This window comes from Mauremys mutica, chromosome 1 (assembly GCF_020497125.1).
Source record: "Mauremys mutica isolate MM-2020 ecotype Southern chromosome 1, ASM2049712v1, whole genome shotgun sequence".
NCBI classification, from domain to species: Eukaryota; Metazoa; Chordata; order Testudines; family Geoemydidae; genus Mauremys; species Mauremys mutica.
In genome coordinates this window covers 332,696,307-332,716,062 of record NC_059072.1, presented here as the reverse complement: position 1 = coordinate 332,716,062, position 19,756 = coordinate 332,696,307, and the positions used below count along the sequence as shown (strand labels likewise).

Here is a 19,756-nt window from a genome sequence, read left to right as displayed (position 1 = left end):
TTCCCATCAGTACTTAGATGGGAAAACTATTTGGAATTACTAGATGCTGCAGAAAGTGATGTTGATGACTCACCATGTGGCATGCTCCCTGCTGAGAAGTACAGACTCAATACCCCCATCATGATGTTAGGACCATATGGGATGCTGTAGGTGTCATCTATACCTCGTAGGACATAAAAACAGAGGCCACGACCACTTGTACTTGTTAAAGACCTTGGGTGTGGTTTTGTGCTGCACTGAATTCAGTCCAGGGGGAGACAAGGTTCCAGGGGCTTTAAGCCACCTTTGCACCCTTCTCCTGATCCTGGTCTACCAGGAACAAGCCCAGCCCAATCACTAGCATCATTTACACAGGCCTGAAAAGCCCTTGTGATGGGGTCTATCCGGCATTTTCTGGTCCCAGCTGGAGGTGTTAGTGCCTGGATACCCCCCGCTGAAGAAACCCACTCATATCAGGCTAAAAGGGCCAGGAAGAGACAGTGCTCAATCAGGAGCCAGCAACCCAGTGAGCTGGCTTGCCTGCTTCTTCTCAGGGCCCAGGAGCAGTGCTGGGTGGCCACAACTTGTGGACAAAAGCAGGGAGCACCTGCAGTACACCATGCTTGAACCCACCATAGATGTGACAGGGCATCCCCACCTGTGACCACCCACTCCCAATGTTCTCCTGCCATCCCCCGCCCTGTTCATGACAAACCATTTGCACCCTTACGCCTTTCAAAGTTAAGTTAAACAGGAACATGGCACTCTTGTTCCAGCATAAGAATGTCCACACATGGAATTATTCCTGAGTAACTTCATGTAGAGACGTCCTTAGACCCCCCCAGCCTGTAAACTCTTAAACATGTACTTAACTTAATGCATATGAATAGCCCCACTTGACATTACATGCAAAAGTGTTTGGGTGATATAAAGAGGAAACCAAGAGGAAGCAGTGTCTTGGTCCATCTGGATATTTTAGCTTATTTACAGAGTAGAGGCAGAATCCTGAAGAACCCAACCAGCTCCTCCATCTCATCCACTCAGCTTTGCAAAGCCTGAACCCCAGAGGGTCTTCAGTGGGAAGTGGAGATAGGGAAGCTGTTGAGGAGGAAGAAGGGCCCAGGGAAGTAGAGCAGTCAATGGGAGCAGAGGGAAACCTTCCCGTAGTTGGGACCCTCCTTCCAGATGGTGCTGGGGTTGCCTCTCGCACTGAGGTTGCCTCTCCGGGGGAGGGAACTCCAGTTTCTAGGAAAAGGCAAGTGTTAGTAATGGGAGATTCGATTATTAGAAATATAGATAGCTGGGTCTGTGATGACCGGGAGAACCGTATGGTGACTTGCCTGCCTGGTGCGAAGGTTGCGGATCTCTCGAGGCATCTAGATAGACTTATGTGTAGTGCTGGGGAGGAGCCGGTGGTCGTGGTACATGTAGGTACCAATGACATAGGGAAGGGTAGGAGAGATGTCCTGGAAGCCAAATTTAGGCTGCTAGGGAAGAGACTGAAATCCAGGACCTCTATGGTGGCATTTTCAGAAATGCTCCCAGTTCCACGCGCAGGGCCAGGTAGGCAGGCGGAGCTTCAGAGTCTCAATGCGTGGATGAGACGATGGTGTAGAGAGGAGGGGTTCACGTTCATTAGGAACTGGGGAAACTTCTGGGATGGGAGGAGCCTATACAGGAGAGATGGGCTCCACCTAAACCAAAGTGGAACCAGACTGCTGGCACTAAACATTAAAAAGGTTGTAGAGCAGTTTTTAAACTAGGAGATGGGGGAAAGCCGACTGCTGCAGAGGAGCGTGTGGATCGGACACAGACTTCTCTTAGGGGAGAGTCTGATGATAGAGAATCTCCAGGTTATAGTCAGGAGCAGAGGAATGAGAAATATAATGTAAGGGCCGGATCAGATGATAAACAGTCACATAAAAAAGAATCTGGCACATCAGAAAAAGGCAGGCTAATAAACAGGGACAAGTTTTTAAAGTGCTTGTACACAAATGCCAGAAGTCTAAATAATAAGATGGGTGAACTAGAGTGCCTTGTGATAAAGGAGGATATAGATATAATAGGCATCACAGAAACCTGGTGGACTGAGAGCAATCAATGGGACACAATCATTCCGGGGTACAAAATATATCGGAAGGACAGAACAGGCCGTGCAGGGGGAGGAGTGGCACTATATGTTAAAGAAAGTGTAGATTCAAATGAAGTAAAAATCTTAAGCGAATCCACAGGTTCCATAGAGTCTCTATGGATAGAAATTTCATGCTCTAGTAAAAATATAACAGTAGGGATCTATTATCGACCACCTGACCAGGACAGTAATAGTGATGATGAAATGCTAAGGGAAATTAGAGAGGCTATCAAAATTAAGAACCCAATAATAGTGGGGGATTTCAATTATCCCCATATTGACTGGGAACATTTCACTTCAGGACGAAATGCAGAGATAAAATTTCTCGATACTTTAAATGACTGCTTCATGGAGCAGCTGGTACGGGAACCCACAAGGGGAGAGGCAACTCTAGATTTAATCCTGAGTGGAGCGCAGGAGCTGGTCCAAGAGGTAACTATTGCAGGGCCGCTTGGAAATAGTGACCATAATACAATAGCATTCAACATCCCTGTGGTGGGAAGAACATCTCAACTGCCCAACACTGTGGCCTTTAATTTCAAAAGGGGGAACTATACAAAAATGAGGGGGTTAGTTAGACAAAAGTTAAAAGGTACAGTGACTAAAGTGAAATCCCTGCAAGTTGCGTGGGCCCTTTTTAAAGACACCATAATAGAGGCCCAACTTCAATGTATACCCCAAATTAAGAAAAACAGTAAAAGAACTAAAAAAGAGCCACCGTGGCTTAACAACCATGTAAAAGAAGCAGTGAGAGATAAAAAGACTTCCTTTAAAAAGTGGAAGTCAAATCCTAGTGAGGCAAATAGAAAGGAGCACAAACACTGCCAACTTAAGTGCAAGAGTGTAATAAGAAAAGCCAAAGAGGAGTTTGAAGAATGGCTAGCCAAAAACTCCAAAGGTAATAACAAAATGTTTTTTAAGTACATCAGAAGCAGGAAGCCTGCTAAACAACCAGTGGGGCCCCTTGACGATGAAAATACAAAAGGAGCGCTTAAAGATGATAAAGTCATTGCGGAGAAACTAAATGGATTCTTTGCTTCAGTCTTCACGGCTGAGGATGTTGGGGAGATTCCCAAACCTGAGATGGCTTTTGTAGGTGACAAATCTGAGGAACTGTCACAGATTGAAGTATCACTAGAGGAGGTTTTGGAATTAATTGATAAACTCAACATTAACAAGTCACCGGGACCAGATGGCATTCACCCAAGAGTTCTGAAAGAACTCAAATGTGAAGTTGCGGAACTATTAACTAAGGTTTGTAACCTGTCCTTTAAATCGGCTTCGGTACCCAATGACTGGAAGTTAGCTAATGTAACGCCAATATTTAAAAAGGGCTCTAGGGGTGATCCCGGCAATTACAGACCGGTAAGTCTAACGTCGGTACCGGGCAAATTAGTTGAAACAATAGTAAAGAATAAAATTGTCAGACACATAGAAAAACATAAACTCTTGAGCAATAGTCAACATGGTTTCTGTAAAGGGAAATCATGTCTTACTAATCTATTAGAGTTCTTTGAAGGGGTCAACAAACATGTGGACAAGGGGGATCCGGTGGACATAGTGTACTTAGATTTCCAGAAAGCCTTTGACAAGGTCCCTCACCAAAGGCTCTTACGTAAATTAAGCTGTCATGGGATAAAAGGAAAGGTCCTTTCATGGATTGAGAACTGGTTAAAGGACAGGGAACAAAGGGTAGGAATTAATGGTAAATTCTCAGAATGGAGAGGGGTAACTAGTGGTGTTCCCCAAGGGTCAGTCCTAGGACCAATCCTATTCAATTTATTCATAAATGATCTGGAGAAAGGGGTAAACAGTGAGGTGGCAAAGTTTGCAGATGATACTAAACTACTCAAGATAGTTAAGACCAAAGCAGATTGTGAAGAACTTCAAAAAGATCTCACAAAACTAAGTGATTGGGCAACAAAATGGCAAATGAAATTTAATGTGGATAAATGTAAAGTAATGTACATTGGAAAAAATAACCCCAACTATACATACAACATGATGGGGGCTAATTTAGCTACAACGAGTCAGGAAAAAGATCTTGGAGTTATCGTGGATAGTTCTCTGAAGATGTCCACGCAGTGTGCAGAGGGGGTCAAAAAAGCAAACAGGATGTTAGGAATCATTAAAAAGGGGATAGAGAATAAGACTGAGAATATATTATTGCCCGTATATAAATCCATGGTACGCCCACATCTCGAATACTGTGTACAGATGTGGTCTCCTCACCTCAAAAAAGATATTCTAGCACTAGAAAAGGTTCAGAAAAGAGCAACTAAAATGATTAGGGGTTTAGAGAGGGTCCCATATGAGGAAAGATTAAAGAGGCTAGGACTCTTCAGTTTGGAAAAGAGAAGACTAAGGGGGGACATGATAGAGGTATATAAAATCATGAGTGATGTTGAGAAAGTGGATAAGGAAAAGTTATTTACTTATTCCCATAATACAAGAACTAGGGGTCACCAAATGAAATTAATAGGCAGCAGGTTTAAAACAAATAAAAGGAAGTTCTTCTTCACGCAGCGCACAGTCAACTTGTGGAACTCCTTACCTGAGGAGGTTGTGAAAGCTAGGACTATAACAATGTTTAAAAGGGGACTGGATAAATTCATGGTGGCTAAGTCCATAAATGGCTATTAGCCAGGATGGGTAAGAATGGTGTCCCTAGCCTCTGTTCGTCAGAGGATGGAGATGGATGGCAGGAGAGAGATCACTTGATCATTGCCTGTTAGGTTCACTCCCTCAGGGGCACCTGGCATTGGCCACTGTCGGTAGACAGATACTGGGCTAGATGGACCTTTGGTCTGACCCGGTACGGCCTTTCTTATGTTCTTATGTTCTTATGTAAGCATACTGTAAATGGCAATTTCCCTTCCATACCCCTAATCCCAAGCCCCATATGTGCGCACAAGCTCCAGCTCCCCTTCATGTGCAGATGTAAGGGGACGCATGGAGCCCTATGCCCTAAATATCTATGATTTGTGGCCAGCCACAACATCTGCAAATTGAACGCATGACTGAGCTGGATATTTCCCTTCTATGCTTTGGTGCAATAAGCAGCTCCAAGATTGATCTGGATCTGGATTAAATCAAGTGCATAAAGCAAAACACCAAAGAAAATCCTGCTCAAATTAACAGTAATCTGAAGACAGAGTATAATGTAATATATGTAAGAAATAGTTTTAAGAGAGAAAACCATTTCTTCTGTTCCCCAGCAGTGCAGATAAACTATTAGCCAAGTGCCAAGAGCTCTAAGATCTAATGCAAAAAGTGTGGGGTGGGGGGTGGGGGAGGGAGACATTGTACATTACCACTCAGAAGTAAAAAGAAAACGCTAATTTTCATCTGTATTCATTAATATCACTGATAAAGGCTAAAACATAAGAGTAACACAGGGACCATCAGTTCAGAAAAATCTAGCATCAGAGCCCGAAGCTATTACAGGAGTTGGAAGTGTACAAAGTTATAAAAATCTAATTTTAGATTTTTACATAAATATTTTCAGTTATTACAGGACCCAGATGGGAGAGGCAATACAATCACCCACATTGCATAATCTTGATTTTTCTAGCTGAAACAAGTTAATAAAAAAAATCTAATAGGTTATACAGCACTAAATGAATGCCATTCAAGACATACTAGTCTTTCAAAAGGCTTTAAACTAGGTTTGACGGGGACAGGTGAGCAAAGCCCACAGGTAAGCGGAGAACATGGAGACCTGGGAGATGGGTCGGAAATAGGAGGGAGTGTGGGCTATAATGGCAGAGAGAAAGGAGGGTCAGGGCCAAACTGGGAGACAAGATCAAATCAGTATCTTAGATGCCTATATACAAATGCAATAAGTATGGGTAATAAGCAGGAAGAACTGGAAGTGCTAATAAATAAATACGACTATGACACTGTTGGCATCACCGAAACTTGGTGGGATAATACACATGATTGGAATGTTGGTGTGGATGGGTACAGCTTTCTCAGGAAAAGTAGACAGGGGAAAAAGGGAGGAGGTGTCGCCTTTTATATTAAAAATGTACACACTTGGACTGAGGTGGAGATGGACATAGGAGACGGAAGTGTTGAGAGTCTCTGGGTTAGGCTAAAAGGGGTAAAAAACAAGGGTGATGTCATGCTAGGAGTCTACTACAGGCCACCTAACCAGGTGGAAGAGGTGGATGAGGCTTTTTTTAAACAACTAACAAAATCATCCAAAGCCCAAGATTTGGATAGGGTCAAGATTTGGTGGTGATGGGGGACTTCAACCATCCAGATATATGTTGGGAAAATAACACAGCGGGGCACAGACTATCCAATACGTTTTTGGACTGCATTGCAGACAACTTTTTATTTCAGAAGGCTGAAAAAGCTATTGGGGGGAAGCTGTTCTAGATTTGATTTTAACAAATAGGAAGGAACTCGTTGAGAATTTGAAAGTGGAAGGCAGCTTGGGTGAAAGTGATCATGAAATCATAGAGTTCACAATTCTAAGGAAGGGTAGAAGGGAGTACAGCAAAATAGAGACAATGGATTTCAGAAAGGCGGATTTTGGTAAGCTCAGAGAGCTGATAGGTAAGGTCCCATGGGACTCAAGACTGAGGGGAAAAACAACTGAGGAGAGTTGGCAGCTTTTCAAAGGGACACTATTAAGGGCCCAAATGAAAGCTATTCTGCTGGGTAGGAAAGATAGAAAATGTGGCAAAAGACCACCTTGGCTTAACAACGATATCTTGTATGATCTAAAAAATAAAAAGGAGTCATATAAAAAATGGAAACTAGGACAAATTACAAAGGATGAATATAGGCAAACAACACAGGAATGCAGGGGCAAGATTAGAAAGGCAAAGGCACAAAATGAGCTCAAACGAGCTACAAGAATAAAGGAAAACAAGAAGACTTTTTATCGATACATTAGAAGCAATAGGAAGACCAAGGACAGGGTCAGCCCACTGCTCAGTGAGGAGGGAGAAACAGTAACAGGAAATTTGGAAATGGCAAAGATGCTTAATGACTTCTTTGTTTTGGTCTTCACCAAGAAGACTGAAGGAATGCCTAACATAGTGAATGCTAATGAGAAGGGGGTAGGTTTAGAAGATAAAATAAAAAAAGAACAAGTTAAAAATCACTTGGAAAAGTTAGATGCCTGCAAGTCACCAGGGCCTGATGACATGCATCCTAGAATACTCAAGGAGCTAATAGAGGAGGTATCTGAGCCTCTAGCTATTATCTTTGGAAAATCCTGGGAGACAGGAGAGATTCCAGAAGACTGGAAAAGGGCAAATATAGTGCCCCTCTATAAAAAGGGAAATAAAAACCCAGGAAACTACAGACCAGTTAGTTTAACTTCTGTGCCAGGGAAGATAATGGAGCAAGTAATTAAGGAAATCATCTGCAAACACTTGGAAGGTGGTAAGGTGATAGGTAAGGTCATAGGGAATAGCTAGCATGGATTTGTAAAGAACAAATCATGTCAAACCAATCTGATAGCTTTCTTTGATAGGATAACGAGTCTTGTGGATAAGGGAGAAGCGGTGGATGTGGTAGACCTATACTTTAGTAAGGCATTTGATATGGTCTCATATGATATTTGTATCAATAAACTAGGCAAATACAACTTAGATGGGGCTACTATAAGGTGGGTGCATAACTGGCTGGATAACTGTACTCAGAGAGTAGTTATTAATGGTTCCCAATCCTGCTGGAAAGGTATAACAAGTGGGGTTCCACAGGGGTCTGTTTTGGGACTGGCTCTGTTCAATATCTTCATCAACGACTTAGATGTTGGCATAGAAAGTACGCTTATTAAGTTTGCAGATGATACCAAACTGGGAGGGATTGCAACTGCTTTGGAGGACAGGGTCATAATTCAAAATGATCTGGACAAATTGGAGAAATGGTCTGAGGTAAACAGGATGAAGTTTAATAAAGACAAATGCAAAGTGCTCCACTTAGGAAGGAACAATCAGTTTCACACATACAGAATGGGAAGAGACTGTCTAGGAAGGAGTACGGCAGAAAGGGATCTAGGGGTTATAGTGGACCACAAGCTAAATATTTCAATAGTGTGATGCTGTTGCAAAAAAAGCAAACATGATTCTGGGATGCATTAACAGGTGTGTTGTGAGCAAGACACGAGAAGTAATTCTTCTGCTCTACTCTGCACTGGTTAGGCCTCAACTGGAGTATTGTGTCCAGTTCTGGGCACCGCATTTCAAGAAAGATGTAGAGAAATTGGAGCGGGTCCAGAGAAGAGCAACAAGAATGATTAAAGGTCTAGAGAACATGACCTATGAAGGAAGGCTGAAAAAATTGGGTTTGTTTAGTTTGGAAAAGAGAAGATTGAGAGGGGACATGATAGAAGTTGTCAGGTATCTAACAGGGTGTCATGAGGAGGATGAGAAAACTTGTTCATCTTAGCCTCTAAGGGTAAACAAGAAGCAATGGGCTTAAACTGCAGCAAGGGAGGTTTAGGCTGAACATTAGGAAAAAGTTCCTAACTGTCAGGGTGGTTAAACACTGGAATAAACTGCCTAGGGAGGTTGTGGAATCTCCATCTCTGGAGATATTTAAGAGTAGATTAGATAAATGTCTATCAGGGATGGTCTAGACAGTATTTGGTCCTGTCATGAGGGCAGGGGACTGGACTTGATGACCTCTTGAGGTCCCTTCCAGTCCTAGAATCTATGAATCTAGTCTATTCTGTCTCTTCTTTCTTTGTATTTTTTAAATTATTGTTTTAATTCTCTTCTATTATTCAGGTTTATCCATTTTTCTTCATTCTGCCATCCTCAAATAGCTGTTTTCTTATCATCTTAGCCATATATTTTCAAAAGCTGTGCATGGTTAATGGGAGTTACCACCTAAAATGCTACATTATCAGTTTGAAAAATACAGGGATATATATCTGTCCTTTCTGCATGTAAGTACTCCAAAACTTACCTTGTAACTGGACTGTCTCCTTATAGGGCAGTGGCTCCCAGGCTGTGGGTCTGCTGAAGCAGTGTTCAGCTTTCCACTGGCTTTGCTTGCGGTTACACAGAGAAAGCAGAATGCTGTCTATACCAACCTCTCCGTTCTATTACTGTATACCAGGGCATACTGGAGTTTTCAGCTCTCAGTATCCAGCCCATGTAGTGCCAAAGCTAACAAGCCCTCTCCCTACTCATTAAAGTGGAAGGACAGAATGCTGCTGCCATCCACCCAGACCAATGGTGGGAAGCGCACAAGAGAAGAGATAGGGACACTAAGAATGAACTACTTTATTTTCAACTCCCACTTATTTCCTAAAACAAGGTCTCCAACTCCAAAAAAATAAAATATGAACAAATCAAAGCCAGCAAGACCAGTTCATGTTAGTGAGCAACCTAGTGTATACATATGCAATACAGGACACACTTTACTCCAGAAAGAATTCATTTAAAGGTGTTCTTATTCAGAAGAATTTAAAATGATTTTAAAACTATTTAAAATTCCCAGACAAATTATCCTTCTAGAAATATATATTTAACTTAATGTCCTTTATTTAAGTCACTGAAGTTCCAAAGTAGTAATATTTACACTAAATGGATTGCAGTCAAGTTCTTGATTGGTTATTTTTCTAAATCCAGGCTTTATAAGAATCTTACCTCCAAGAACCATGCCAGCTTGACAGCACTTCCTCAAGCGACATGCTGGACAGTTCTTTCTACGAATTTTATCAACTATGCAGTCATTCCTTCCAGCACATAAATAGTTATGCTGTCCTGTAAACAAGAAAAACCCAGAATTAACACAATGTTTCTGATAGTCTTGACACAATCTCTGAACCAGTGTATGGTGAGCCAAAAATTAAAGAGACTTCAAACCAACGGCTGATGGTCCCATTACAAAAATCACTAGAGATTTTTTAATGTTATCTTGCAGATCTTACCAGCTGACAGTTTTATTATAGTACACCTCTACCCCGATATAACGCGACCCGATATAACACTAATTCAGATATAACGTGGTAAAGCAGCGCTCCAGTTGGGCGGGGCTGCACACTCCGGTGGATCTGGTGGATCAAAGCAAGTTCGATATAATGCGGTAAGATTTTTTGGCTCCCAAGGACAGCGTTATATCAGGGTAGAGGTGTAATTGTTTTGGCTTCTTAATGTTCACCAGTCTTCTATAGTTCCAAAATAGGGCATGGACAATATATACTGTTCATGTTACTGTACAATTGACATTTCGTACATAAATCAGCTAATAGGACCAAGTTTGAGATTTCTCCTTTTCTGGGTCTTTTCTCAGATCTTATTTCACTTCTTGTAAAACATTGTTTCTCCATTTCCCAGGTATCAGAGGGGTAGCCGTGTTAGTCTGGTTCTGTAGAAGCAGCAAAGAATCCTGTGGCACCTTATAGACTAACAGACGTAATTGAGGGTGCTTTCCTTTGAGGGGTCGGGCACCTCCTGCAAGGGGATGGATATCCTCAATTCCTGCTTCAGGCCACAGAATCTGGGGCACTCAGCATCCCAGGAATGGGCCCTGTTAGAATGCTACATTTGCCCTGCAACCCCTTTCATTGCTCTTGGAAAATGTCTATTCCTTTTTCAATTCTATTTGTTACCCTCCAGATTTCACAGCAGACAGGAACACCAAACCCAGTACTTAATTTGTGCCTGGGCTTGAAAGTAAATAAAATTGTTTGAGCCCCAGCATCTCTTTCATGATAAACTAAGTACTGATCAAACCCATTATATATTGACAGGCTTAAGGCACAATACTGACAAAGCAAAGCACATGTATGTCTTATAAAAGTTATGAAATAGAAATATATATATTTATATATATTTTAGAAAAACATGTAACGGTGACATCTAAAGGGAATACACACAAAAGAAATGTATATGTACTTTTATTTATCTACCTAACACACTTGTATGGCCACCATTGCCACAGTATCTGAGCATCTCACAATCTTTAATTTATTTTTATGCTAACACCACCACTGTAAGGTAGGAAAGTACTATTACCTCAGTTTTACAGATGGCAAACTAGGCCCAGATGCCCAGATTTTAAAAGGTATTTAGGCATTGCTGTGCTCATTGTTGCAGTGCCTAATGGATTTAGGTGCCTAAATCTCATTTTCAAAAAGGATTTGGGCACTTAGAAGCTTAAATCTCTTCAACTGCCAATGAGATTTTGGCTCCTAAGTGCCTAAATACCTTTCGAAAATTAGATTTAGATTAATAAATCAGGTAGACATTGCAATGTTGAATACTGCAATCAGGAGTGAAAGTGAGCCAGTACGGGCCGGTATTCCGTACCGGTAAGAACCCACACTGGCCCATACCCAGCCCAGGCTTTAGCGCTTTAATGTCCCTGCTCCTTTTGCCTCCCCTGTCGGGGGCCCTGCCAGTAGGGTCCGTACCGGCAGGGCCGCTGACGGGGGGTGACGTAGGGAGGCACAGCAACATTAATGCGCTGCTGCGGCAAAGGACTCTGCAGCGCTTTAACGTTCCTGCCTCTTTTGCCCCACCCCCGGCCACTGACGGGCAGGGTGGGGGCAAAGGGAGTAGCTGCCCTGGGGATGGCAATTTAAAAGGGCCCGGGGCTCCGGACGCTGCTGCTACTACCACAGCAGTGGCATCCGGTGCTCCAGGCCCTTTAAATCAACACAGGAGCCCTGGGCAGCACGGGCCAAGGGCGGGCTGGGGGATGTTGACCCCTTCCACCCGAGGCACCGCCCTTTCTGGGGGCCAGAGCCACCCCCCCCCGCCCTGTACCGGTAAGTGTCCTCAGTTACATTCACCCCTGACTTCAACTCCTAAATACTGTCCAAAATCTGGGCCAGAGAGACTAAATGACTTAGCCAAATTCACATCAGAAGCATCCATCATAGGAGGAATTGAACCCAGGTCTCATGAGTCCCAGGCTGGTTCCTGAACCACTGTACAATCTTTACTCTTCTACCTTTGTCTGTTAGTCATGCCAAGAAAATACAGCTTTTGCCATATAAATAAGTTCATTAAACTTTTTTTTAATCAGGGAAAGCAGTGGTAAGGTCTAAAATGGGATCAACCATTGCTGGGATACTGTGTCCAGTTCTGGTGCCCACAGTTTAAGAAGGATGTTGATAAGTTGGAGAGGGTTCACAGAAGAATCACAAGAATGATTAAAGGATTAGAAAATATGCCTTATAGTGATAGACTCAATAAGCTCAATCTATTTAGCTCAACTAAGCGATGATTATTGGGTGACTTGATTACAGTCTATAAGTACCTACATGGGGAACTAATATTTAATATTGGTCTCTTAAAATCTAGCAGAGAAAGATATAACACGATTCAATGGCTGGAAGTTGAAGCTAGACAAATTCAGACTAGAAATAAGGTGTATATTTTTAATGGTGAGAGCAATTAATCATTTGAAATGAATTACCAAGGGTTGTGCGGAATTCTCCATCACTGACAATTATTAAATCAAGACTGGATGTTTTTCTAAAAGAAATGCTCTAGGAATTACTTTGAGGAAGTTCCATGATCTGTGCTACACAGGAAGTCAAACTAGATGATCACAGTGGTTTCTTCTGGTCTTAGAATCTAATGATCAACAAACTTTTTATATATGTGTAGTCCCACCGAGCTCAACCATATGGGCTAGAAACTTTTTTTAAAAAATGAAACACCAGACTCTGGCACACAATTCTGTGTCAAGAGGTGAATTTTGTTGCAAATTATGTGGCTGCAGAACACATAGGCCCTAACCATAATATACATTCATTGAGGAAAACTTTTACAGATTTTTACAATCCCATGTATTATTCTGATTTGATTCCGATACTGATTTGTTTGCTTATTTTCAATAACCCCTTTTTGGTGAATTTACTGCGGTTCTTATAATAGAGCTGCCACTTGTCTACACCACAAAATTCATAATAGAAAACTTCTTAATTAACCCATTTTAGTGATACAAGGTGCTACATCATTTTAAGAAACTGCTAGAAGCTGATTATACAATGCACAAACGTCTTGCATCACCAGGAAGTGGCTAGGAGACTGCAGCAGCCCCACAGAAGCATGAAGAGTAAGAAGTGACAAGTACATTTTTAAACAGTTTCTATTCACATGGTGGTGTTCCTTAAATGGAAACAAATTAGTGAAGAACAGAAACCATTCAAAGGGTTGAAGATGGTAGAACAAACAGCAACAGCTGGATACTAAGGAAGGAAAAGTTTAGTTAGGTATTGTGATAAACTCAGGACAGACAGTTGCAAGAGGGGGGGAGGAGTCAGTCCCAGAGGGTTAAAAGGCCCTCCTCCTTATCAACTGGGAGGCAACTACAGGTCAACCAGGTTCAGCTGAGAAAGGGTTACCAAGGTAGCAAATTAGGATCAGCTGATTCCAACTTGAAGCTGCCTGAGACCTTTTTAAACCCCTTCCTGGGAGGAAGGAAGGGGGGGAAAAAAGCAGAGAGAGAAGGAGCCCGGCTGCCAGGAGTGTTGAAGCAGCAAGCCTCCCCAGGAGGAGCGGCAGGACGCTCTCCTACAAGGCAGGGTAAAAAATACTTTAACTAAGACTGATGGGAAGACAGGGGATAGACTTCCCCTGAGTTCTAAGGGGGACTGCATTACCCAAGCCGGTCTCACCAGAGCTAAAAACAGCAGAGGCTGGGGAGACTGAGACGGGACTTTGCCACACGTGGTGTCAGGGGTGGGATTTGAGTGAGACTTTGCGGCAAACCGTCTCGGGGCAGGGTAAAACACCCCCCTAAAAAAAAAAATGGAAGATGTAGTGAAGGCATTGGTGCAGGCTACTGCGGCCCAACAAGAAGCTACCAGGGTGCAGATGGCTGCCCAGCAGGAGGCGGTGCGAATGCAGCAGGAGACAAATCAACTCCTGATGAGCCAGGCAGCTCAGGATCGAGCCACCTTGCATGAGGTTGTGAACCAGTTAAAGGCCCTGACCACCCTAACGCACGGCCCCCATGGGACTCGGCCCCTGCACGCAAGCCGCTACTTACAGAAGATGACGATGGATGATGACGTGGAGGCATATCTCCTTGCGTTTGAGAGGACGGCCCGGCGGGAGGCCTGGCCCCAAGACCAGTGGGCCAGTATCCTGGCACCTTTTCTGTGTGGGGAGGCACAGAAAGCATATTTTGATATGACAACAGAAGCAGCTTCAGATTACTCCCAGCTAAAGGTGGAGATCCTGGCGAGGTCTGGCGTGACGACAGCTATAAGTGGAGGTTCCATGAGTGGAAATACCGAGCCAACAAAGCCCCGAGGTCCCAGCTGTTCGACCTGATCCATCTGGCCCGGAAGTGGCTATGCCCCGAGACCCGCCGGCCGGAGGAAGTCGTGGAGACCATAGTTGTGGACAGGTACATGAGAGGGCTACCGCCCGACATACGAGGATGGGTCAGTCAGAACGATCCCTCCTCCTATGATGAGCTAGTTGCCCTCGTAGAGAGACGCCTAGCAGCACAGGAACTCTCTCGGACCACTGGGGAAGGGAAGCGCCAGGATAGGAGACAAGTCTATCTACCAAGGGCCCGAGTTGCCATAGCTCCAGGCCGCACTATGGCAGGGAAGAAGGAGGACGAAGAGCGGCCAAAGTACTCGGAGGGACCTGGGGACTGGGAGAGAGAGACTCAGAGGGTAAAGCCTCACAGCCCAAAAATTAAGGGGCTGCCCCGAGGAGGGAACCGATGCTATGCATGTGGAGAGATAGGGCATATAGCTGCCCAAACCTAGAGGAGCCCATGCAATGCGACCTGGGAAACCTAGAAGAGCCATGTGACCTGATAAGTCTAGTGGGAGTAGCGATGGTCCCTCATAGATATACTAGGCAAGTTAAAATGAATGGTATAAAGACCACCGCGTTAGTAGACTCAGGAAGTGCGGTCACGCTGGTCTCGGGAAAGCTGGTCGGGTATGATCAACTATCCCGGGCCAAGCGCACAGGAATATCCTGTGTCCACGGGGATGTCAATTACTCCCGACCATCCGAGTGAAAATAGAGGTCCAAGGAAACCCCACTAAGGTGATGGCGGGGGTGGTCCCGAAACTCCCCTACCCAGTCCTCATAGGACGAGACTTCCCAGGGTTTGGCAGTCTACTTCCTGGAGAGGAGCCAGACGAAGATAACACCCCAGAGAGCAATGGGGTGGCCTCAATAGTTAGCAACCCCCCAGCCTTCCAAGAATTTGCCCAGGATTTATTCTCGCCCCCTGGGAAAACCAGGAAGACTCGGCGAGAAAGGAGGGCAGATAAGAGATGGGGAACGAGCATCTTGGCCCAGAACCAGAAGCCTATACTCGTAGGGGAGAGAGTTGGCCCAACTGACAAGGGGACTAGGCAGGAGGTTGGGGAGCCAATAGCCGGGCCCAGTTCCCCAGGGACCTCCCTTGAAGGGGGGGGGAATAGAACCCTCTGAGTTTGGGCAAATTGGACCTTCACTAGAAAATTTTGGACAGGATCAGGCCAATGATCCAGTATACCAGAACATTCGCAAAGAAGTAGTGGAGGTGAATGGGGTCCCTGTGGAAGGGAGAGCCAAGGGCCCAGGGCCGTATTATATGATCAAGAAGGATCTGCTGTACCGAGTCATCCGTATCCAAGAGCAAGTCGTGGAACAGCTCCTAGTACCACAGAAACATCAGAGGGGCGTGATGGAGCTAGCCCACAGCCATCTGTTCGGGGGACATCTAGGGGTAGATAAAACCCTGGACCGAATTCTGCAGAGGTTTTTTTGGCCTGGAATATATGCGGCGGTCCGACGATATTGTGCCTCCTGCCCAGAATGCCAGTTACACGGGCCCCGACCACGCTTAAGGGCACCTTTGGTACCTCTCCCGATTATTGAAGTCCCCTTTGAGCGGATAGCTATGGACCTAGTAGGGCCGTTAGAAAGATCAGCCCGAGGCCATCAGTACATACTGGTGGTGCTAGATTACGCCACCCGATACCCCGAGGCCATTCCCCTACGGAACACTACGTCCAAGACCATAGCTAAAGAATTAATCCAAATTTTCGCTAGAGTGGGAATACCCAAAGAGATCCTGACAGATCAAGGAACTCCCTTTGTGTCTAAATTAATGAAGGATCTATGTGCAATGCTCCACATACGGACCCTAAGGACATCAGTCTATCATCCGCAGACCGATGGCCTCGTCGAGCGTTTTAATAGGACGTTGAAGAACATGATACGAAAGGTGGTGAGCCGGGATGGGAGGAACTGGGACACCCTGCTACCGTACCTAATGTTTGCGATCAGGGAGGTGCCTCAGACTTTGACTGGGTTTTTCCCGTTCGAACTGTTATATGGTCGCCACCCCCGTGGCATACTGGACATTGCCAAAGAAAGTTGGGAGGAACAGCCGAACCCAGGGAGAAACGTCATCGAGCATGTGTTGCAGATGAAAGACAGGATAGCCCAAGTCACTCCCATAGTGCGGGAGCACATGGAGAGGGCACAAGGGGCCCAACAAACATATTACAATCGCCAGGCGACGATCTGAAAATTCCAGGTGGGAGATCGGGTGATGGTACTCGTACCCACAGCAGAGAGCAAGCTCCTGGCCAGATGGCAGGGGCCGTACGAGATAATAGAAGCCATTGGAGAGGTCGATTACAAAGTCCGACAGCCCGGACGCCGGAAGCTGGAACAAATCTATCATGTGAACCTGTTGAAACCTTGGCAAGACAGAGAAGCGCATGTGGTCACTATAGGGTCACCTCCTCCCAAGAGCAACCTGCCTGGCCAAGTGGGAATATCCCCAGAATTGACCTCTGACCAACGAGCGGAGGTGATCAACATGATCGAACGCAACCAGGACGTGTTCTCAGAAAAGCCAGGCCGGACTACTGAGGTTCACCATCACATCCTCACAGAGCCTGGAGTGAAGGTGAATGTAAAGCCATACCGGATCCCGGAGGCAAAAAGGGAAGAGATCAAGTCAGAAGTCAGGAAAATGTTGAAGTTAGGGGTCATTGAAGAGTCTCATAGCCAATGGTCAAGCCCCGTGGTCCTAGTACCTAAACCGGATGGCAGTATGAGATTTTGCAATGACTTCCGGAAACTGAATGAGGTGTCCCAATTTGATGCGTATCCTATACCCCGGATAGATGAGCTAATTGACCGACTGGGGAAAGCACGATTTTTGTCCACCCTTGACCTGACTAAGGGTTATTGGCAAATTCCCTTGGCCAGGGCCGACAAAGAGAAGACGGCCTTTTCAACTCCAGAGGGACTGTATCAATACACTGTCCTCCCTTTCGGTTTACATGGGGCTCCTGCAACCTTCCAACGGCTCATGGACAAACTGTTGCGCCCACATGGCAGGTATGCGGCCGCCTATCTTGATGACGTCATTATACATAGTCAGGATTGGGAGACGCACTTGGGGAAGGTGGAAGCAGTCCTGGACACCTTGAGGAAGGCGGGGCTGACTGCAAATCCCTCCAAATGCGCAATTGGGCTAGCGGAAGCCAAATACCTTGGATATATAGTGGGGAAAGGTGTGGTGAAGCCCCAACTCAACAAGTTAGAGGCAATACAGAATTGGCCCCGACCTGTCTGGAAGAAACAGGTCAGAGCATTCCTGGGGCTGGTGGGGTACTACAGGCGGTTCATCCCCCACTTCGCCACCAGGGCATGCCCGCTAACTGACCTAACGAAAGCCCATGGCCCGGATATAGTGAGATGGTCTAGCGCGGCTGAGGAGGCGTTTGCAGATTTGCGGACCGCGCTCTGCACCGACCCAGTGCTGGTAGCTCCAGACTGGGAGAAGGAGTTTATCTTGCAAACGGATACCTCAGAGGTTGGGTTGGGAGTGGTGCTTTCACAACTGGTTGGAGCGGAAGAACACCCCGTCCTGTTCCTCAGTAGGAAACTCCTGCCCAGGGAACGTAAATATGCCGTAGTAGAGAAGGAATGCCTGGCCGTAAAGTGGGCCATTGAAAGTCTTCGCTATTACCTACTCGGACGGAAGTTTACCCTTGTCATGGACCATGCTCCTCTGAAGTGGATGCACCAAAACAAAGAGAAAAATGCGAGAGTGACCAGGTGGTTCCTGTCGCTACAACCCTTCCACTTCAGAGTACAACATAGGTCTGGAATCAAGCATGGCAACGCGGATGGCCTTTCAAGGGTACACTGTTTGCCGACCCAAGTAGCCCAACCCTGTAGTGTTGAGCAGGGGGGGGGATGTGTGATAAACTCAGGACAGACAGTTGCAAGAGGGGGGGAGGAGTCAGTCCCAGAGGGTTAAAAGGCCCTCCTCCTTATCAACTGGGAGGCAACTACAGGTCAACCAGGTTCAGCTGAGAAAGGGTTACCAAGGTAGCAAATTAGGATCAGCTGATTCCAACTTGAAGCTGCCTGAGACCTTTTTAAACCCCTTCCTGGGAGGAAGGAAGGGGGGAAAAAAACGCAGAGAGAGAAGGAGCCCGGCTGCCAGGAGTGTTGAAGCAGCAAGCCTCCCCAGGAGGAGTGGCAGGACGCTCTCCTACAAGGCAGGGTAAAAAATACTTTAACTAAGATTGATGGGAAGACAGGGGACAGACTTCCCCTGAGTTCTAAGGGGGACTGCATTACCCAAGCCGGTCTCACCAGAGCTAAAAACAGCAGAGGCTGGGGAGACTGAGACGGGACTTTGCCACAGTATGATGAAACAGTTCTTAACAGTAAATACATTTGGACAGTGGAACAGTCTCCAAAGGGAAATTCTTTGGGCACCGAAAAGATTCAAGAATCACTAGTGCAAGCAAGGCAGAACCAGGTGGATCAGACTGAATGACGTATGAAGTAGTTTTTTCTGGTCTTGCAATTTTAGGATTTGTGTATTCTTCCTGGTGTTATGGATACTTTCTTGCTTCAGTAGATTTTCCTTAGCAAAAACAAAATTTTAAAATTTGACTGTAAAGAATTTTAGTCAAATTGAAAGAGTTGTGTAATTACTTGAATGTCAGGCTTTATTTTGTGTGTGCTAAAATTGAATCTTATTGTCTGGATGTTATTTTAAGGTGAATTACATTCCAGCAATGCTGTAATCTTATTAGCATTCTATTGCCAATACATAATGTTGTAGTCAAATACAACAAATAATAATTTGTAATTCTCTAATTCAAGTTAAGGTCAAAATTATGCTCTAAAACATTATTATTCTATCCCATGATTATTTGATTGCAACTGTATTGCCAATCATTTTAATTATGGATGGGACAACCTGATTGGACAAAAAAATCAATCTCCACCTTCACTTATCCATCCAAATTAACCTCAAATTTATTCTTTGGTGTTTAAAACTTTTTAAATTTTCCCCACCTCCATGTTTCGGTACCTCCTAATTCTAACCAGGACTTCAAGTAGGTGGAAGTATCAAAATATCAATAGAAAAACATGTTAGTTGGACATTGTCAGCTCAATTATACAAAGCAAAAAAGGTATGGCTCAAGTACAGGGAAGCATCCAAACTTGTGAAATTTGTGTTCCTCCTTTCTGGTGTGGACCTGCGAATGTTGTTTCAATCATCGCTTCTTTTCATGTGTGTATTTATTTTCAGAGCAGTTGTTGTTTGATTTAGCTATTTACTGCCAATGGTAATAAACAAGTTTGAGATGGTGGTTATGTAACTCAGCTGCTGTTTTTCGTATCCCCTTTCTTTGCTCATTTCTGGTAAAAT

The 19,756-nt window shown here is 44.7% G+C and overlaps 1 protein-coding gene across 1 annotated transcript in view; it reads right to left on the bottom strand.

Annotated features, from left to right (window-relative positions):
• PGR (progesterone receptor) overlaps nucleotides 1-19,756 on the bottom strand; it is a 73,298-nt gene that overhangs the window by 30,372 nt on the left and 23,170 nt on the right. The window contains exon 3 of the mRNA XM_045019407.1: nucleotides 9,730-9,846. Coding sequence (XP_044875342.1) covers nucleotides 9,730-9,846 — 117 coding nt within the window. The remainder of the gene's footprint in view (nucleotides 1-9,729; nucleotides 9,847-19,756) is intronic.